The following is a 21,019-nucleotide window of genomic DNA, read 5'->3' as shown; positions in this document are numbered from 1 at the left end:
TAAAAAGATGAAATAGAAAATAAAACAAAATAAAATTAAGATAGACTAGAAAATAAAATAAAGATAATAATACAAAATAAAGTAGAAAATAAAATAAAATAGAAAATGAAAGAAAATAGAAGAAAATAAAAGAAAGTAAAATATATTTTATTCTACTTATTCTGATGAGTAGAATAAAATATTGAAATAGAATAAAAGAACATAGAGTTAAATAACCTAGAATAAAATTTTTAAAATACGGTAAAACACGAACGGCCCCCCCCCTACATCCACTGTGCCTCGTCCCTTCCCCCTCCTCCCGTGGGCGGGGCCGGCTCAGGCGGGGGCGGCCCCTTTAAGAGGAAGTAGCGCCGGCCGCCAGCGGCGCGCGGGAGGGCGCGGGAGCGGCGGGAGCGCGGCGGGCGCGCGGGGCGTGCTGCGGCCCGCGGCGAGGGAGTGCTGCGGCCCGGGGAGCGGTGCGCGTCCGCCGGCGAGGGAGCGCGTCCGGCAGGTGCGGGGGCTGTGAGGGGCTCGGGGGTGTGGGGGGACACGGGAGAGGCTGTGAGGGCGGAGGGCCCTGCGGGACGGGCTCGGAGGGGCCTCTGGGGAAAAGGGGCCGGGAGGGGGCCGCGTGTCCCCAGCCCTGCCCACGTGTCCCCTCAGCCCCGGTGGCCGCGGTCCCCCGGCGGGGCCGGGCCGGGCTCTCCCCGGCTTTGGCGGGACAGGACGGGACCTGTTGAGCCGCAGCCATCGCATCCCCGCTCTGGGCGTTCGTGAACTGTTTGTGTTTGCTTGAGCGGGGCCGATGGCGGCCGCGGCCCGGCCTGAGCCCCCTCAGGAGGGCCCGGAGCCCCCCGGGCGGGCAGGGCAGGGATCTGGGTATGGATCTGGGTATGGATCAGGGTATGGATCTGCCTGTGCTGGCCCGGCCCGGAGGAGAAACCGCCTGCATGGGACATCCCCTGGCTGCTGGGCACAGCCCCCTCCCTTCAGAGGGATCGGACCTGCTGCAGGATTCATGAGCAACCGGGAAATTCATAATGAGGAAAAAAAATACCGCAGAGAGTAAGGGGGTTGGTGGCACAACTGGGAGTTACAGCTTTCAACTTCCCTATTTTATCCCACCTCTCCTTCCCGACTTTCTGCAGCCTAGCTGCTATAGCTAAAACCATAGCCCTGAAGTGCCAACCTTTCAGTCTCTAAACTGGTCGGGGAATGGGGAATTTTCCATTTTTTTCAGGTCATGGTGAGCCACGGCTCAGCTGTCATGAGGGAGAACGTGTCAGGAGAACTTAAAAGCAAACTCTTGCTCTGCTTCTGTCTTTTGCTGCAGGCTCAGGAATCCTGATCTTACAGAGCTGCCTCTGCTCTGATCTGGGCACAGTGAGCTCAGCTCCTTCAAAGAAACCTGTGTGAGAAGGACAGGCAAAAGGAAAGGGCAGGAAGTCTTCTGGAGGGAAAGGACAGGGGATCTGGAGTTGTCCAGTGTCCAGCACAGATGTTTGGGAAAAGCTTTTGTGTCAGTGCTAGTGAAAGGCAGGATTCCCTCCTCTTAGAGCTTGGAGTGGCCACACTTTCTAGATTTCCATCCCTTTGTTAAAAGTCCCTTTCCGGTCTGGAAATCTTCTGCCAAGCTGCATGGCAGGGAGGGATTTTGCTGGGAGATGTGAAACTTCCCCAGCCACCTGTTTATCACAGTCCCCAGGGCTTTGTCCTTGCTCTCTGCTTCCTTTCCCAACCTCAGGCTCATTTCCAGCTCCCTGTTTGTCTGTCGCTGTCCCCTGCACTGTGTCTCCCATGTTTCAGATTCACTTTCTGTCTTAGTCACTTCCTGTGAGGTGAACCTGGGGTGAGCTTGTGAATCCTCAGAATCCCCAAAAAGAGGGAGAGCAGGGTGGGAATTCTTTCCAACCTGGAGCTGTTGGTTTGTAGCAGGGAGCTGGTTCCCTGTGCCTGGCTCACCTGGCAGCTCTGTTGTTCTGTCACCTGTGCCATCATCAGAGATGGAAATGGGCTCTCCCTTGTGCTTGGCCAAGGCTTGGGAAGCTCAGAGTAGACTCAGCATCCTGAACAAAGTTGTCCTGCTTCATTCAGCTGCCTCTGGAGCTGCTTCCTTGTCCACCTCTAACATGGCCCTTCTGCTGATGGGGTGAAAAGTTCCCCCACAGTGGAATGGGGGGATTTAATCCCATTTTGGAGGTTGGGCTCTCCAGATCTCTGCTGTGCTTGGTCACTTCCTCCTCTGTGCGGGCCAGGGATCTCCATGGCCACTTAATGAAAGAGAAAATGTCCCATGTGAGTGGTGAAAGTATCTGGGGTCAGAGCACAGAGATTGCAAAACCTTTCCAGCCCTGTCCACAGGCCTGGGAAGGGAATTGCTTTCAATTTCTGAATTTTAATTTCTAGTAAGACAGGGAAGTATCTTCTGATTCTTGAGCCATAAATGCTGCTGTAAGTGGATCCAGAACCAGCTTTACTGGAGGTTTATCAGCTTATCTTTAGGAATATGTAATACCAGCTAATGCTGTCAGTAAAGAGTGCACCTTAGGCTGCACCTTTATCCTCCTTTTTCCAGAGGCAGAGGTGTCCCTGGGGCCTGGTTTGCTCTGCTGCCTGCTTCCCTTGGAGCTGGTGGTGTGGTGGAGGTGCTGCTGCTCTGCTCCTGGTGTAATTGGGTGGGTTTTTGCAGAAGGGAGGGCAGAGGAAGGGATGGAGGCAGTGGAAGTCAGAAAAAAACTCCAGCAAAACAACAACATTTGCAAGTGGGCAAAGCCAGAGCAAAACAATCCATCACATCTGACAGCTCTGACTTCCTCCAGAAAACCTGGCTGAGGTCCCAAAGGGCTGCTGCTGGTGCTGGCTCAGTGTGAGTGAGACGAGGCCACCGTGGTGGTGCTGCAGACACTGCCATGTGTCACCCTGTGCTGTTCCAGGGAGCTCGTGGGACAGAAGGTGAGCTGGAGCCACCCAGGCTGTGGCTGAGGTTGCAGCAGGAGCTGAGCTGGGCCTGTGGCTGCTCTGAAAGGCTCTGTATTTTCTGCAGGCCTCTCTTGGGGCTGTTGTCTGGCTGCCTTTGCTTCCTGCTCCCTTTCCTCTGCCTGTGTGATGTGGTTGGTGTTGAGGTGGTCTCCAGCTCCACATCCATGGGCTTGTTCTGTGCCTGGAGCTGTGCTGAGGGGTTGAGTTATTCCTGTATCTCCTGCCAGGGCAGGAGAGGCCTCGTGGGCCTCTGCTGTCAGCAAGAAACAATCCTGCCATTCATCCCAACATGAGCATAGGGAAAAGGGATGTTTGTCCCTGGGATTATCCATGCTCTGGGAAAGGCTGGTTGTGTGGCCAGCTCGTGCTCCAGCTCAGCCCTAGGGTGTGATCCCACACTTCCTGGGATCCCAGCCTGCTGTTACAATGGTGCCGTAGTCTTTTTATCATCCTAATGCAAATTTCATGCTCCAAACTGATGTTAGCTTTGACTTGGGTGGGGGCAGATGCCAAAGTTCGAGGAAATGGAACTGCTGTGGGGCCAGAAATATCCGTGTCCAGTGGGACAGGACAGAGCCTGCACAAACAGGGAGAGGTGAGCAGCTCAGATGGGACTTCATAAACACCACCCTGTAGTGGGGACAGCAAGAGGCTCCTGGAAAAGTGGGAGCTGCTTCTACTGTGCCATCACTGGCTCTCCCCTGGAAATCCTTGTGAGTGCAGTTAACCCGTGCTGGAGTCGTGACCCAGCCTGTCAGCTTAGCCCAGCCCTGCAGAGCCACGGAGGATTAGCTCTGCCTCCACACGCAGCCCCAGCCCTGCAGGGTCCATGGACACCTTCCAGCAGCTCTGCAAGGCTCTGACATTGCAGTGGCTGCAGCTGTCACGTAAGAGCAGCAGGGCTGGCCCTGAGTCAGTGACACCTGGGGCTCCGTGGGGCTCCCTGCAGTCACTGGGAACAGTTGGGGATTGCAGCATCTGCTGCCTGACCTTTCCCTCTGGGCAGGGAAGCACGAGGGGACCTTTTGCAGAACTTACTTTCTCCTGTGGCTTCTCTCCCTCTGTGGCTGTGGGGAGGAAGGGCCAGGGGGACAAACCACGCTGGAAATTTGGGTTTCTTGCCTTCCCTCTCCCTTGCCAGGCTGGGTTTTCCAGCCTCCCCAGCACTCACTGCCTCAGCATCCCTGTGCAGTGTGAGTAGTGTCACCCATAACATCCCTCCTGAATGTCAATCCTGATCTTGAAGCCAAGCAATAAACTCCCTGTTCATCCATCTGCCCGGGATGGATGCTGGTGTCTCACTGCTGGCTGACCTGGGCTCTCTGCTCCAAGCAGCAGCATTCCCACCTGCAGCTCTTGATGGGCTCTGCCAGAGCTCCCCTCACCTCTGGTGGGTCCTCTGCTATCCCAGATACTGCTTAATTTAACAGGGCTTTTCCCTTTATTCCATGAACTAACTCAACTTTGGAATGCTTGGCCTTGCAGGAGCAAAGGAGGTGCCAGTTAAAGCCCAGAATAACTATTTTTGGCCTTTTATTATGCTTTTTTCTCATGCAAATAGCCTTGTCCTGCTCCTAAACCAACCTCTTCCCCTAAGCCACCCTGTTTCCAGGAAGGGCCTGGAGATGTGGGAAGTCCCAGGAGAGCTGTGCCATTTCTTACTCGGGAATTTCCAAATTGTGCAGCAGATTGGAATAGCGAGGCCTGGGGGTGGCTGGCAACAGGCAGAACCTTCTTAAAGCTGACTCTGGTGAAAGACAAAAGGCTCTTTGTTTGCCCAAACCTTGGGAATTCAGCATTTCCAGTGTGCCCTGTTCAGATTTGCTTGCGAAGGCTGCTGCTAAAAGAAAAATGTGGATGTTGTTGTGCAGAGCAGCAGAATGAAGTGGGGTTGGGGGTGCAGCTGGGCTGGGTCGAGCTGCTCCTTTTCCAGAAACTTCTGAGCAGCCTCAGCTGCAGGGGCTGAGCAGGGAAGGCAATGAAGGGAACAGCTCAGCTCTCCTGCAGCAGCATGGAGTGATCTGCAGGAGGAAAGGCAGAGCCTGCAGAGGGGAAGGATTAATTTTGGGAAAACATTGGCAGCTCCCAGGGCCGGGAGGCTGGAGGCAGTGCCAGACAGGAAGCGGCTGACGTGGAAGTGGCGGCTGGCCGGGATTATGAATGGCCAGAGGTGCCTTCAGCCACACCGAGCCCTCTGAGCCCTGCCCTGCCCTGCCCGAGGTAAGCACGGGGCAGCCTTTGCTCCTCATATCACAGATCCATTGAAAGAGCAGCTGGGAGTCTCGTCCCAGGAAGAGAAGCCCTGGTTTGCTGCCAGACTGGCTCTGGAGGCGCAGGAACTGGCTGCCATTAGTGTGGTGTGGCTGCCAGGATTGTTCTGCTCCCTGCTCTCTGTAGTGAAATCTCTCCTTTGATGGAGCAAACCAGGATCGTCCTGTCCTGAGACACACAGCTGGTGCAGAGTGGCCATGAGAAGGGATTTGGGAAAGGAGGAGGGGGTGGAATTGTGGAAAAAATGTGCGTGTGCTCCCTCTTGGCTGTTTTGTGCAAGCTGCCTGTTTGAAGCTGCTTTTCCTCTGTAAATTCAAGATTTTACTTTAAATGCTCATTGCATGCAAAATACCTTTATCAGGGCTGCTTTATCAGTCGAGGGGGGGTTGTGTCCTGTGTTGGGAACTCTGGCCTGGCATTGAGGGCCCTGGGAATGGCTCTGGGGAAGCAGGATCGTGGTTCTCCTCTCCTGGGGATCTCTGGGGACACGGTGGCTGTCACAGTCTGCCCACCCAGGGGTTACAAGCGATGCTAGGACAGCAGCCTGGCTTCCTGGACAGGAAACTGGACAATCCCTGATCTGAGGAGCTGCCTGGCTGTGCTGAAGGGCTGTTCCAGCAGAGGCAGCAGGACGTGGCCGGCCCAGCGCTGGGGTTATGGAGGAGGGAGAGGGAGGCGGCCTCGTGTCTGACCCCTCCCCAGCCGCAGAGCCGCCGGGCTGTGCCGCCCATGGAACCAACAGGGAGGTTTTTTCCCTTCTTTTGAAAAAGGAAGCTTGGACTCAGTGCCTGCCAGTGCTACAGAGAGTGCAGAGCAGGGCTGAACCCTCTGCAGGAGTGACTGCTGAGGCCAGGAGCACAGGTAGGAGCTTGCTCACTGCTGCCTTGCTGGTTTGCCTGGCTGTTGTTAAACCCCTGTGCAGTGTTGGCAGCAGAGGGGAGCAAGGAGTGCTGCTGGGGCTGGCACTGATGGAGCAGTCATGGGACTCCTGGAGTCCTTTTTGGGCCGTTCTGCCTCTGTCGGGAACTCTGCTGGCTCCTGGAACACCTCGGGATGGCTCAGCAGGGCGCAGGGGGAGGCAGTTTCCTGGTGTTTTGGAGGAGCTGACTCTTCCCTTTTCCAGACTCTCAGCTGCTTTTGCAAGTGACCAAGAGTTGGGAAGCTGCTGCCTGGGCTTCCTTCCTCTGCCCAGAGCCTGGTGTTAGACCAAGGCAGCTCCTCGTGATCCTGGTGAGGGAGGAGGAGGAATGGCAACAGCCCTGGCAGCAAAACCAGCCCAGCACTGGAGCTGCACAAGCAGGGAGTCAGAGAAAAGGAGCTTTTGGGATGGGAGGGGAGGGGAAGGGAGGGCCAGGCCTTGAGCCCCCTGGGCAGGCAGGTCCAGCCCAGCAGGGAGCTGCTCCTCCCGTGTCCTTGGGATAAGCTGGAGGTGTGTTTGTGCCCTGGGCAGCCCACGGGGGTCAGGGCTCTGATCCTGAGCGCTGGCCAAGGTCCTCTCAGAGCACCAGTGACGTCTGCTGTGATCTTGGCTGGCTCAAAGGAGGAGGCAACAAAATGTACTGAGGTGGTTTGTTTAGGGGGGGAGTGGTTTTTCCCCCCACCTTTAAAGCTTGCAGATAGCATCCAGGTGCTTTGCATGTCCCATTTCCCAATTGTCTCTAACCTTTCCTTTCCCTCGTGTGCAGGGGCGGTGTCAGCTGTGACTCCTGCCTGTGGAAGTAGGTGTTGTACAGATGATATCATCTCTGAGCAATGTCAGGGATGCTTTGGTCTCTGTGCCTCTTTATTTTTATTTTTTTCCTAGAGCTAAATGTTTCTTTTAGCTCATTGCAGTCAGAGACCGTAATTAAATAGGCTGCATCTGCTTGATGTCTCAGCTACTCATTTTGCTAATGCTTCACACAGATGCTGAATCGTCTGAGAGACAATTGCTCTGTGTTGAGCTCCCCAGTTCTCAGAGATGATGTCTCCATAGGATCAGGGATTTGTTTGTAGGACAAGTACTGCCTCAACACCGAGTAACCTGCCCTGCACAGAGACCCTGACGAATATGGGGGCTGGACAAGTGACAAGAGCAAGTGTCAGATCCTGCCCTGGGTGCAGGGACAGACTGGGGATGAGGGGCTGGAGAGCAGCGCCCTGGGAAGGGCCCTGGGGGTCCTGGTCAGTGCAAGTTGGATCTGAGTCACTGCTGGGTCCTGGCAGCCCCAAGGGCCACCCTGTGCTGGGGGCACCAGGCCCAGGGAGGGATTGTCCCACTCTGCTCTGCCCTGGGGCAGCCTCAGCTCCAGTGCTGGGGGCACTTTGGGCACCACGAGATCAGAAGGACCCAAAGCTGTTGGAGAGTGCCCAGAGGAGGGACAGGGAGCTGGGGAAGGGCTGAGGAGCAGCTGAGGGCACTTGGCTCGTTCAGCTGCAGCCCAGGAGACTGAGGGGAGGCTCCTCGGGGGCTGCAGCTCCTCCCCAGGGCAGGCACAGGGGCAGGGGCTGAGCTCTGCTCTGGCACAGGGACAGGAGCCCAGCAAGGGCTGCAGCTGTGCCAGGCCTTGGCATGGAGCTCAGGGCAAGGTTCTGCCCCCCGAGGCTGCTGGGCACTGCCCAGGCTGCCCAGGGAATGGTGCCAAGGCTGCCAGAGCTGCAGGAGCTCCCAGGGCTGCTCAGGGTGGGGGTGTTGGGGTGGCTGGGCAGGGACAGGGCTGCACTGATCATCCCTGAGGGTCGTTTCCCACTCAGAATATTCTGGAATTCTGTGAAAAGTCTCTTCATCCTGCTCAGATGAGGAAAATGGTTGGTGTTTGTTTCTTGATGTGTGTTGCCAAAGCCAGGGGATATTCGTTTTCACCCTGAGGTTTTACATCCACATCCATGGCAGCCCTGCAGAGCAGATTCTCCAGAAAAGAAGCAGGGATGGAGTCACTGCTGGGGGTGCTGCTGCTGCTGCTGCTTTGTGGTTTCTTGTGTGAGGATGTGTTTTCCTCCATCTCCAGCACAGGGAACTCATCACAGGAGCTTCCCTGGAGTTTCTGCTGGAAGCAGCAGCAGCCTCAGCACCTGCTGCCCACATTGCTGCTTCTGTGGGGGCCCTGCCTCTGTTTCGGGGTGGGCGCAGTCCCCGGAGCTTCCTGCTCTGCCACAGGATGTGGCCAGGCTGTGACACAGCTCCTGCTAACCAGCCCTGCTCAGCTGTCTCCCCACACCCTTCACTGCTTCCTCTGCCACGTCTGGGGCTGGATCACGCTCCAAAGGACACATCTGCCAGGGGGCTGTGCTGGGTTTGCCTCCCCTGAGGTGGCTCACGGGGTCACAGCAGCTGTTTTGGCAGCAGGAGGCCGGGTTGGATGGGGCTTGGAGCAGCCTGATCTAGTGGAGGGTGTCCCTACACACCAAAGGTGTCCCTGCCCACCAAAGGTGTCCCTGCCCATGGCAGCTGGATGTTCTTTGAGGTTCCTTCCAATCTAAACCATTCCATGATGACACATGTGCTCTGGATTCACCTCTCAGCCCACATTAAATTGCTTCTAGGGTTTCTCCCAACACATCACAGCCCATGTTGGGGTTTGGATCTCTCAGCTCCTGCATGGAAGAGGTTACTGAGCCCATTCCCGCAGGAAATGTTGAGCCTATTCTTAGTGAGGTGAACTGGAGTGGTTTGGGGTTTCTTCCTCACTGTAATTAAATAAGGAAACAAGAGGCCTTGGCTTTAAAGCTTTTTAATCTTTCTTCAGAGAAGAACTGCTGATTAGCACTGCAGCATCTGTTGGAGATGGGCTCGATTGCAGCCATGGTAGTCATGACCTTGAGTTTGGGATGTGCTTGCCAGCATTGGAGGACACTATTTACCTGTTGGAGCAACACTCATGTCAATCTGAGGCCTCATGTAAATCTAAGTAGATTCTGTTTGGGGAAAGGTTTTTTTTTTTTTTTGCTTGCTTGCTTATGAAATTATGGAAACTTATTTATGCTATTTAAGGCATCAGCTTAATTTCTATTACTTTATTCATTTCTCTGTCCAGCACATGTAAAATAATATTTTTGGTACACAAAGCTTTCTGCCATAAGCTTTCATCAAAGAGCAGCCTGGCACAAATTCTGTGAGGGGCTGGATGTGGGAACAAAGGAGGTATAATTAGCTACAGATAAACAGAGATGTGTTTCTTGTCAGCATCCCTTCAGATCTCAACTTGTGTCTCACCCTTGGAGCTGATTTTCTACAGTCTGGAAGAGGAAGATGAGCTTCCCCTCATCTTCCAGTTTTCAACTTGTAAACACAGCTAAACTGAAGTGGGAAATATGTTTATGGTCTGTGTGCACCTGCAGAAGAGGCTGTGGCTGCTCTCAGGGCTGGTGTTATTTCAGGATATTTGCTTTCCGGGTGCCTGAGCTGTGACTTCTTCTTCTCTTTGCCCTCCACCCTTGGTTCCTGTCTCTCACTTTCAGTGGCTTGGTGGGGGCTGTCTGGCAGCAGCTCTGAGCTGTCTCGTGGGCTGGCATGACCTGGCCTGGCCTTGTTCCAAAGGGGGGATGCAGAGGTGAAAATGGGATCTGGGTGAAACCCAGCTGGTTTTACCCTTCTTTCTCAGTGCATGTCAGCCGAGCAGGTGGTGGCATTTCTAAGCCTTGGGGTGCAGATGTGACACTGTCAGGGTGAGTGGCAGCCCCATCCCATGGCTGTGGGGCTGTTCCCTCATTCCCACATGGAACAGCTCAGGAGGTGACTCTGTCCAGCCCAGGCCACCCCTCCAGCTGGGGAAGGGAAGGGGGAGGATGGAAAGCTGCCGTGGGCTCCCCCCCTTCTCAGATGTGGGGCGAGGGCCCAGATGGCATCCCAGATCTCTTCCTATGGGATTTACACGAGGTTTCCTGTGGAGAAAGCTGCTCCTAATCGCTCCCCTTCTGTGCTGTGTTGCAGATCAGGACCAGATGAGCAGAGGGAGGTTCCTGTGAAGATCAGAGGCCGTCACCGCTGCGGGCCTGCAGGACACACCAGAGGAGGAAAATGTCGCACGCTCTGAAGCAAGTGTTCAACAAGGACAAAACCTTCCGGCCCAAGCGCAAGTTCGAGCCGGGCACTCAGCGCTTCGAGCTGCACAAGAAGGCCCAGGCCTCGCTCAACGCCGGCCTGGACTTGAAGGTGGCCGTGCAGCTGCCGCCGGGCGAGGAGCAGAACGACTGGGTGGCCGTGCACGTCGTGGACTTCTTCAACCGCATCAACCTCATCTACGGCACCATCAGTGACTATTGCACGGAGCAGTCCTGCCCCGTCATGTCGGGGGGGCCCAAGTACGAGTACAGGTGGCAGGACGAGCACAAGTACCGCAAACCCACGGCCCTGTCGGCGCCCCAGTACATGAACCTGCTCATGGACTGGATCGAGGTGCAGATCAACAACGAGGACATCTTCCCCACCAATGTCGGTGAGTTGGGGTCCCAGCTGGGGCTGGAGGGAGGGAGGGAGGGGTGTGGAGCCTTCTTGTGGAGTCCTGTTGCTGTTCCAGGAGATGCTGCAGCACAGCAGAGCTGTTTCCAATGTGCAGTGAGCTCTTCTGCAGTGCTGGAATACCCAGATCCCACTGGGATCACAGATACCTCAAGTATCCATACCTCAGTACTTCCAGTGAAACAGGAGGCTGCCCTTGGAGCACTCAGTCAGTCTCTGAGTGGCTCATGCTGGATGCAGGATGCTCTCTGGGAGCTGCTGGCCAGCCCAGCTCTGAGGCACAGCTCTGTGTCACCTGGTGATGGTGTCACCTGCCATAATCACCCCCTCTGTTATTAGAGGCTGCCTCTGCCCCTGCTGAGGGGTGGGATGCTGGCACAGGCCTGGAGGGAAGGGCCACGTTTCATCTACTGCCAGGAATTTGGCCTAAGACACGTCAATCTCCATATCCAAAGGCAGCTTTGGGACAGAGATTGCTGGGGTTTATTTTGTGATGAAGATGGAAGAATTTAGTCTCTAAATTAGCAGGTAAATACAACTGAGCCTATGCAGAGCTTCTGTCTCCTGGGATGGAGGAGATGAGGTGCAGCAGAGCTCCCTCCCTCCCTCCTGCCCTGGTGTTTTTCCCTTTGGAGCTCTGATGGGATGCAGTTGGTCCCTATTTGGGGCACATCTGCCACTTGAGCATCCACAGGGATCCTCCACTGTGCCAAAATGCTGCTTAAACCTGGTGTGAAGTGGGCAGAGAGGGGAGGGGGGCCATAAACAGCCAGTTTTGAGCGAGCTGCAGCACCAAACCCTCCCCAGCCATTCTTCTCACGCTGCACAGGCTCTGCTGCAGCTCTCTGGGGACCTCACTGGGGGTGTTGGTTCTGTTCTGGGCTGCAGGACGAGCTGCCGACAGCACGAGGGTTGTGGTTTGGGGTTTTTGAGTTGTTTCTGTCTTCAGCTCAGCTTTAACCAGGTCCCTCAATGCTGACTGAAATGCTGCAGCTGTGGCAGAGCAAGGAAAGGGTTGAACTCGTCCTTGTTCCTCCAGAAACAGTGTGAACTTTACACCCTGATATCCCATGGAGGCTGCATGGCCACACTGCTCTGCTGCAGGGGCCCAGCCAAACAGTCCTGGAGCCTTCAAAGAGAACCTAAACAGCTTTAATTTTTAACCAAAGAGCTAAAGATGTACCAAAACAAGGAATAACTGTGGGGACTTAACAGCCCTTTCCTTTGGGAAGTTGCTTGGTTGTATCTGGTGTTTTGCACTGTTTATATAAATACATCAAGCAGGAGTAGAAGAAACTCTTGTCTGACTGAAACAACTGCTGGGAATGTGGGCTCTGCTTTCAGTCACAGCAGTGCATCACTCTGTGCATCACTTAAAAAAATCTGTGCTTTGAAAAATGTGTTTCCCTTCCCAAAAGAAGGGAAAAAGGAGTCAAGAGCTGGAAATTACCAGGGACAGAACTTTTGCCTCAATCTGTCCATTTTACCAATTTATTATTATACCAATTTCCATCAATCTGTCCATTTTACCAATTTATTTTAGCCCTAAGCAGCCAGCTTTAACTTGACCAAAGGTTTTTCATGGCCACTCTTCCCCTCCCAAGGTACTCCCTTCCCCAAGAACTTCCTCCCAGTGGTGAAGAAGATTCTGTCCAGGCTTTTCCGGGTGTTTGTCCACGTCTACATCCACCACTTCGACAGGATCACCCAGATGGGCTCCGAGGCCCACGTGAACACCTGCTACAAGCACTTTTACTACTTTGTGAAAGAGTTCAATCTCATAGACACCAAGGAGCTGGAGCCCCTGGTGAGTGTCTGGGGGGGCTCTCAGGGTCTGTGCACAGGGCTGGGGGAGTCACAGAGGGCTCTGGAACCTTCTCAGGAGGCCCCACCTCAAATCCTGGGGTCAGTTTTGGGCCCCTCACTCCAACAAAGACATTGAGGGGCTGGGGCATGTCCAGAGATGGGAACAGAGCTGGGGAAGGGTCTGGAGCAACTGAGGGAGCTGGGGATGGCTTAGCCTGGAGAAAAGGAGGCTCAGGGGGGACCTTGTGGCTCTGCACAACTCCTGACAGGAGGGGACAGCCAGAGGGGCTCAGTCTTGTCCCAGTGACAGGACAGGAGGAAACTCTCAAGCTGTGCCAGTGGAGGTTTATATTTGATTTAAAGGAAAATTTCTTCACTGAAGGGGTGGGACAGGCATTGGAAAGGTCTGCCCAGGGCAGTGTTGGAGACATCATCCCTAGAAAAAACATGTGGCTGTGACACTTGGGAACATGGTTTAGTGGTGACACAGCAGTGGTGGGGTAATGGTTGGACTTGATGGTCTTGGGAATCTTTCCAACCCTTAAGGATTCCATGATTCCCTTCTAAAGCTGGTTGTCCAAATTCAGGCCTTGCAGTGTAAGTGTCAGGAACCTGGGAGTCAGGATGTGACTGGGATGTGCAGGGAATGGTGGGGGGAACACAGCCCTGCCCAAACTGGAGCTCTGGGCAGCAGGGTCACCCTCAGCTGTCAGTACCCAACAGGAGTGATACTGACAGCTAAACAAGGGGGGTTTTATCTACACCCTCACCTGGGAGCCTGCATCCTCCTTCACAGTCCCTTGTGTTGTCTGTCCCTTTCCCAGAAGGAAATGACCTCCAGGATGTGCCACTGAGCTCAGACCCCCCTGCTCCCACCTCGGCACCTCCTCGAGGACTCCGAGCCCCAGCCCCAGACTGGAGAGGTGATTCAAGGGGAGAACAGAGACGTTTTGTTGAAGAAATTATATATTTTTAATGAGTTTCAATGTAAAACTGTGATACTGCAGGAATATTTTTTTAAAGATGCTCTAGATTAACTAATTTTTTATAGTAATTTCTATAAAAAAGAAAGAAAATATTTTGTGGGCCACTTGATGGGAATGTTGGCTCTCAGAGCGGGGAAGAGCTGCCTGAGCTGCTTCCTCTGTGTGCCCTGAGTGAGCTGAGCCAGACACTGCACACAGAGCTGTGTCATGGGGCTGGTGCTGCCATGGAAGCAGTGCCTCCCTTGGGATCCACATTTCCCACCCCTGGAGGCAGGGAACAGGACTGGTGTACATGGATCCCCCAGCACCTCTTCCACTGGCTGTGAGTCTGGGTCTGGGGCAGAGCTGCTCTGTGCCCACCTGTCCCCAAGGCCTGGCTCTCCTGTGCTCCCTGAGTGAGCTGGGACTGGGCTTCATCCCATGGCTGCCACAGCTGGGGCTGCTGCTGTTGGACTGGAAATGTGCCCTCGTGTGTCAGCCCAGCCCTGAGCTGAGCTCTGCACACACAGCCCTGCTGTGGCTCTGCGCTGTCCCCGTGGGGACAGAGATCCACGCTGGCAGCTCCTCATGGGAGCCACCAGAGGGGAGGTGCTGGGACAGGCACCAGGAATTCTCCTCCATCCCCTCCCTCCCTCCCTCCCTCCCTCCCTCCCTCCCTGTCCCTCGTGGTACGCTGACCCTGCTGGGACCATCCTGCTCCCTGCTGGGGTATGGAGCCTTCTCCCCTTCATCAGCATCACCATCCCATCCAGCTGTGCACATCTGGGACCAAAATCTCTGCTGTACAGCCAGAGCCCCCCCAGCCTCACCCGCTGCTTGCACAAGGAGAGCTTGGCAGTGCCCCTGGTAGGTAGTGGGTCTACCTAGGATTGGGGACCAGTAAGTGACCAAACTGCACCACTAACCAACCACTTCTTCCTTACAAAGCATTCCCTGGAATCTCTGTACATACGTGACTCTCTCGTTTCTCATCCTGCCGTTAGGACACTCGTACAAATACCACTCGTGCTCTGCAATGGAACCAATAAATTATGTTGTATTTACACAGCACACGCCGCCGCCGAGCGTCTCGTGACTGCACCTTCGTCAGAACCTTCCCATCAGCAAAACAAACCCTGGGTGTTTGGGCTCCTTGGGGATTGTGCTGGGGAGCTGGGAGCCCGTGGGTGTGTGCTCCTGGCACGGCTCCTGGGGGTTGCTTGGGTTCCTCCTGCTCTCCCTGTGCCAGGTCCAGGCTGATCCAATCTCTGTGCTGGGTTCCAAGGCCATGGGGCCTGATCCAGGGGTTGTCCTGACTTGTGTCTGCAGTGTCTCTGTACCCCAGGGCTGAGCTGTTCTCCCAGCTCTGAAACTCAGGTGGAAGTGGGCAGGGGAGGGGAATTCCAGCTCACCAACTTGCCAAGAGGCTCCTCTGCCATGGGGAGGATGCAGGGATGCAGTCATTGAGGCTGGTGGACTAAATTGGGAAAAACTGCATTTGGGGGATGCACATTTGTTTTCCTGGCCAGGAGGGGAGTGAGGGGCTCCCTCCTGCAGCTCCTCCTGTTCCCTGCCTGCAGCACTGGCTCTTGCCTGTTCCCCTGCCCAGTGAGGTGCTGGGGCCATCCTCCAGCTCTCTCCCAGTGTTTTGTGGGTGCAGCTCAGCTGGAGAACATGCTGTTCCATGGTGTGGAATATCTCTTTGGCCAGCCTGGGTCAGCTGTCCCAGCCCTGCTTCCCCCAGTTGTTGTGCCCCTCCTTGCTGGCAGAGCACGGGACACACAAAGTCCTTGGCTTAGGGTAAGCACTGCTGAGCAACACCAAAACATCGGTGTGTTATCAGCATTATTCTCATCCCAGATCCCAAACACAGCCCTCTACCAGCTCCTGGGGAGAGAACTGGCTCTGTCCCAGCTGAAACCAGGACACCTGCAAGGCCCCAAGTGCTGAGCTGTGGTGGGGCTGCTGGTGGGTGGTGAGAGCTGCTGGGTCAGCCCTCCGAGCCAGGGCAGCTCCTGCTGCTGTTCCTCAGCTTCCCCTTCCACACCCCATGGAGTGCTGTGGGTGCTGTCTGGGGATGTGTGACACCTGTGACCCACAGGGCTGCAGGGACCTGCCTTCCTCAGCCCCCTTTTCTTTTTGGGGGAAAGACCCTCCCATGCCAGACCAGCTCATCCAAGGGAGGAGGAGGAGGAAAAGCACCTTTGTAGGAGAAGATGTGGCAGGGCTGGGGGTGGCTGAGCCCGGCCCCACGCCCGGCAGTGCAGGATGTTGCCCAGACAGGTCTGTGGAGCCACAGCTCAGCCTCACTCTGCCTCTGCCTCGGCAGCCCCAGCCCCACTTTCATCTCCCCAGGCTTTCATCTCGTGTTTACTGAGCTGCAGCTGCAGTGCTGCAGGGAGCAGGCAGCTGTGAGCCCCTGGGGCTGAGTTCCCAGTGCTGAGCCCCCAGGGCTGAGCACCACAAGCTGAGCCCATCCAAACTGAGCCCCCAGGGCTGAGCACCCCAAACTGCAGCCCCAGTGCTGAGCCCATCCAAACTGAGCCCCTCAAACTGAGCCCTCAGGGATGAGTTCCCAGTGCTGAGCCCTCCAGGCTGAGCGCCCCAAACTGTGGCCCCAATGCTGAGCCCCCCCAAACTGAGCCCCCCGAGCTGAGCCCAGCCTGGCCAGGGGGTTTAGCCTTGAGCAGGACCTCTGGGTGCTTTTTCTCTCATCCCTGGCACAGGTTGGGTGCAGAGGCATCACAAAGGCTCTGCTGAGCCCACAGAACAGCTTTGCAGATCTGCACTGCAGGGCCTGGGCTGAGCAGGTAGAGTGCCCAGGGCTCCAGCAGCCTCCCCTCTGCAGGGCTGATCCCTCCCCAAAAAGCACAGATGGCATCTGCCCCGGAGCTGGAGCGGGCACGGGCTGGCAGCATGGAGGGGGCTGTGGCTGCCGTATGTTCCGAGGGAAATGCTCCTTTCCTGTGCCTCAGAGCAGGGTCTCCTGCTGCTCCCAGGAAGCCATGGCTCATTCTGATCCTCCCCTGCTGGCTTTCTCCATCCCCTGAACCCTCAGGAGCTTCAGGGCCTCAGTTCTGCCATGAATCTGGATTTAGGATCCTGCCAACAACATCACTTTGTCACAGATAAGTGATTTAGGGTCACTCAAAGAGTCACTGTCAACACTGTTAGATTTTAATATGAATCTATGAAAGTGTGATTTAACAGGGTACAATGATGAGGTTCCCTCTGGTACTTCCTACATGGACGTAAAAGACTAAGGAAAATCAAGTTGGAACTGAGCTGGAATGATTTACCCTGAGACTGAGAATGTAAAAGGGTGAGAGAGACCTTTCTGTTGAGTACAAGGTTCAGACAAGACCCCCCTGCTTCCTAAACTCCTGATGGACCTTAGGTACAGCCCAGGTCCAGTCTTAGTCTCAGATTTGGACACTGGTTCTCATTTGAAGGAATTAAATGCATGGATTTCATTGGTGTTAATTCAGGGTGTTGTCAGGAACTCACCTGGAGCTCTTCCAAGTAAGGGTCTCAGTCTCATCCCAAACCCTGAGATGTGTCCCACCTGCAGAGGAGATCACAGATGTGCAGTCCAGCTGCAGATTAGGGGGAACTCACACTGGGCTCATCCAAAGATGTGTTGTTGGTGGAAAGGTCTCTGTTCCTTGGGGCACAGCTCAGGAGGTGTCCCTGCTCCACGGCACAGTCACACTGCCAGGCAGGGAGAGCTCAAGGCACCCACTGCTGCCTTGCTGGCAGGGGATGGGGTGAAGCTGGCTCACAGGGAGAAGTGCAGGGGCTTTTGTACCCACAGCTTTCATTTTTCCTTGATAAATAAGACTTGGGAAAGCCCCTGCTCTCCCTGTCAATCCCACACAAGGTTCTGAGCTCACCAGCATCGATGCTCCTTGGGGCACTCTGCTCCTCCTGGGTTTCCTGGACTTCTTGGCCTGGCTCTGCCCTTTTCCCCTCTGGATCCCAGACCAGACCATTGCTGGGTTGGTGGAAGGGTTGAGCACATCCATCACGAGTCCCATCGGGGTTTGCTTAGAGTGGGAAGCTGGGGGGGGGGGGGGGGGGGCAGCCTTTGCAGGGACCCTTGGGAAGCAGCCAAGGGTCTGGGGGTCTCCTATGGCCCCTGTGTCTGTGGGGTCTGTGCCAGAGCCATGTCCTGCTGGGTGAGGACAGGGGTGTCCCCACCTGCCACCGCCTCCCTGCTCAGCATTGCTGGGCTGTGCTGTGACAGAAGGATGTCCTTACTCTGCCCTGCTCTGCTTCTCCAGCCCTGGGCACCGTCCCAGAGACAGCAGGGGGACCTCTCCAGAGGGGCCCATGGGCCCATGGACAGTGTTCCCATCCCCAGGAGGTGCTGGCGATGCACCTTTTGATTTGGGGAAACAGCAGCACAGGTGGTACAGGCCATGTCCCTGCACAGCCCTCCTGTCACACTCAGCACCCCAGACCCTGGCAGTGCCTCTATCCCTCATCCCTGCACGGGCACTGGAGGCTTTCCAAGCTCTGAAATGTGCTTTTGTTTGTTCTGTGTTCCCTGGACAGCTGATGCCTCTGGAGCCAGATTCCCCAGGGTCCCTGGCAGCCCCCCAGCCCTGATCCGCGCCCTGGCTTTGCTCAGCTCCAGTTTTGGGCTCCGTGGAGGAGGTGACAGCCGTTGCTGGGACAAGGGAACAGTCACCAGCATGGCACGTGCTCCCTCTGCCTTGTATGGCACAGGCCAGGCTGGGAGCCAGCAGCTCCAGGAACATGGGCAGGACCTGGAATGCTTCTGGGAAAGTGCTGGAGCAGGGAGGACATGTCCCATCCCCTGGTGACACTGATACCCAGGGCACCTGCTGCTCGGGCCCCACGGGGATGGCAGCTCCCTCCTCACCAGGAGAAGGGGCCCCAGGATCGTTTTTGGTCCTGGTGAACAAATCCCTGCTAACCCCAGAGGCTGCCAGCACTGATAGGGTGTACAGGCCCTGCTGTGGTTTCAGTGCCCTTTCCAAGGGAGCAGGGGGAATTTTTGATGGTTTGGGAGTTTTTCTGCTCCTTCTAAGAAAATGTGCAACGTGCCAGCCTGCACCTCTTCCTGCCACGTCCCTGGGCTTCCCCAGAGTGACACAGCTGCAGGGGTTGGGGCTGCTGCTGCACATTTCCCCCTTTCCAGGGAATTGGGAGGGTGGAGGAGGGTGAAAAGAGCCTGGGGTGTTTGAAGTCCTCCTGGAAATGCTTTTCCCATTTGCTGCTCTCTGCTAAGACAGGACTCCCACTGTGGCACAGCATGAGCCCTGTCCCTGCCCTTCTCCCACCAACCCCAAAAGCTCCTGCAGCTCCTGCCCCTTGTTTTGGGGGCTGCAGAGATTTCCCTCCTGGAGGACTTGATTCCATCTTTCCAGCAGATCCCTGGGCCAAGCCCCATCCCAATCCCACCTCCTCCATGTCCTTGTCCCTTGGGTTTTGGCTGGTGTGGGCTGTCAGGGACTGGGTGATGGCGAGGGAGGATGCTCCCCACTGAGCTGGCACCTCCCTTCAAGGACTTTTGGGGTGAAACCAGGGTGTGTTTGTGCCCTCCCTCAGGACACACTTCTGTGCAGCTTCCATGCTGGGTTCCAGCTACTCTCTCCCCTCATGGCACCTCTTCCAGCTGGGGAAACTGAGGAACGACTCCACCATCCCCCTCCTTGTGACCCCTTTCACTCTGCCTGTCCCCCTGCTGTCCCTGGGACACTCTGGGCAGCTCTGGGCAGGGGGACAGCCCTGAAATGAGGGGGTAAAGCCACAGGGCTCACCCCAGCCCCGTCCCTGCAGCAGATGGGGACTGAGGGACCAGGGCTGTGTCCCTGGGAGAGCCCCATGGTGGCAGGGGGAATTTGGGGTGCACTGGGGGCCTGGCAGGAGCTGCCAAAACTTCCCAGTGTCTTCAAGGTGAGGAGGAAATGGAGGATCAACCAGCACAGGAACCAGCTGGGCCGTGAGCCCGTGTGTGCCCTGGGCATGGGGGAGGGTGTCCCCTGTGTCCCTCCTGGCCCCGTGTCCCTCCCATCCCTCCTGTCCCACCCCAGCTCCAGGAGTGTCAAACCTCCGATTTCTGCCCAGCAGGAAATTCCATTTTTTTTTGCAGGATTTTTTCATTTGACACAGAGCCAGAGAGTTCCAAATCATCCTGCTCCCAGGGCCGGGAAGCTGAGCCCTCCTTGGGCCGGGGAAGTAACACATGGAAAAAAAAAAAAAAAAAAAAAAGTTTATTTATTTTCCCTTCCAAGGCAGAGCAGTGGGGTGGGAGGGGAAGCCCTGCACAGCCCGAGCAGAGCCTGCCCACACTGGGGCACATCCAGGGGGGTGAGCAGCCACCTTGAGTGGCTCAGGGCACAGGGGGTGACAGGGTGGCCGCGATGCCTCCGGCCCCGCCGCTCCCTCCGCTCCCTGGCCAACAATAGCCGCCTTCCGGCACAGCCCCGCTCACTTTCCTGTTTTCCCTCGGCCGGTCCTGGAGTGTGGGGCTCCAACAGCTCCTGGAGACCCCACGAGATTGGGGTCCTGGTGTGGGGACAGGTGACACCGTGGGGACACAGCCGGAGGGTTCATCATGAGTGCATCCAGAGCAGAACTGGGACGTGGGGAATTCGCTGCTGTTGGCACCCGTGGGACACTGGATGTGATCAGGAGCAGAGAGGGAGCTCAGATGTATCAAAATTTGTGTTTCCCTGAAAAAAAAAAAAACATTAGAAAGGGCTGAGTTGTGCTCTGTGAGCTGCCAGTGCTCGCCTTTTCCACTGTCCAGGGGCACAGGAGCCACCAGTGCAGGGACCTGGGGGCCAGGCTGGGCCTCACAGGGGGGATTTTGGGGATTTTGGCTGCACCCTGTGCCCAGCAGGAGAGGGGGAACCCTGGTCCCGTGGGGGAAACACGGGTGGCACACTGGGATGGACACGTGTGCAGGCACAAAACAACACATGGACACATGTAGGTGTGTGTGTGCTCGTGCAAACACCCCTGGGCCACGCTCTGGCCTTGCACACACGTGTGTGGGTTTGTGCACATTCCCTGGCAGCCAATTCCACAGGGACCAGCACGGGGAAGGGGAGCCTTGGGAAGAGGAGCCTGTCCTGGTGTCCCTGGGGCTGGAAACCTCCCCTTGAGTGTGCACTGAGCGTGTGTGACCAGCACAGGGGTGACAAACACGCCAAGGTCACGCCAGGGCCGCACAGGGAGCAGGGGTGGGCACTGAGCACGCACCAGGCGTGCACAGAGGGCACGGTGACATGTGGGGACACACAGGGGACACACAGGGGACACACAGGTAACGTGACATGCAGCCAGCACATGGCACACGTGGCACACACAGTGAACACGCTGCCACTGCCCCAGCTTACCAGGGACACCCATGGGCCGGGTGAGCCCCAACCCAGCCCTGGGTGAGCCCCCAGCCCAGCGTGTCCCCCCAGCCCAGCCCTGGGTGTCTCCCCACGCCAGGCACCCCTGGTGGCCCCAGGGCTGTGGCCCGGCTGTGCTGCCCCGTCACTCCCGGCTCCATGACCTACGTGGTGGCGGGCACGATTTGGGGATTCGTGGCTCCTCAGGA

General features: G+C 56.1%; 1 protein-coding gene and 1 pseudogene across 3 annotated transcripts; both read left to right on the top strand.

Moving 5' to 3' along the window:
* Positions 1-373: 373 nt before the first annotated feature.
* On the top strand, positions 374-14,508 carry MOB3A (MOB kinase activator 3A). 3 transcript variants are annotated; one of them, XM_059489943.1, is made up of 4 exons: positions 374-490; positions 10,139-10,643; positions 12,271-12,473; positions 13,297-14,508. In XM_059489943.1, exons 2-4 carry the CDS (start codon positions 10,226-10,228, stop codon positions 13,324-13,326), a joined length of 651 nt encoding a protein of 216 aa, XP_059345926.1. In that variant the 5' UTR covers positions 374-490; positions 10,139-10,225; the 3' UTR covers positions 13,327-14,508. The 3 variants fall into 3 exon arrangements, with proteins under 3 accessions (XP_059345926.1, XP_059345925.1, XP_059345927.1); XM_059489942.1 differs by lacking the exon at positions 374-490 and adding an exon at positions 4,965-5,178; XM_059489944.1 differs by lacking the exon at positions 374-490 and adding an exon at positions 6,073-6,090.
* LOC132084699 (uncharacterized) lies at positions 13,666-14,508 on the top strand (annotated as a pseudogene).
* Positions 14,509-21,019: the final 6,511 nt, after the last annotated feature.

Source organism: Ammospiza nelsoni, chromosome 27 (assembly GCF_027579445.1).
Source record: "Ammospiza nelsoni isolate bAmmNel1 chromosome 27, bAmmNel1.pri, whole genome shotgun sequence".
Lineage (NCBI taxonomy): Eukaryota > Metazoa > Chordata > Aves > Passeriformes > Passerellidae > Ammospiza > Ammospiza nelsoni.
The sequence above is the reverse complement of the archived record's forward strand: the minus strand, read 5'-3'. Positions and strand labels throughout refer to the sequence as shown.

Coding starts and splice junctions, on each gene's coding strand:
- MOB3A (XM_059489943.1), top strand. CDS start 10,226: ATGTCGCACGCTCTGAAGCAAGTGTTCAACAAGGACAAAACCTTCCGG. Junction 10,644..12,270: donor CATCTTCCCCACCAATGTCG/GTGAGTTGGGGT, acceptor TCCCCTCCCAAG/GTACTCCCTTCCCCAAGAAC. Junction 12,474..13,296: donor CCAAGGAGCTGGAGCCCCTG/GTGAGTGTCTGG, acceptor TCCCTTTCCCAG/AAGGAAATGACCTCCAGGAT.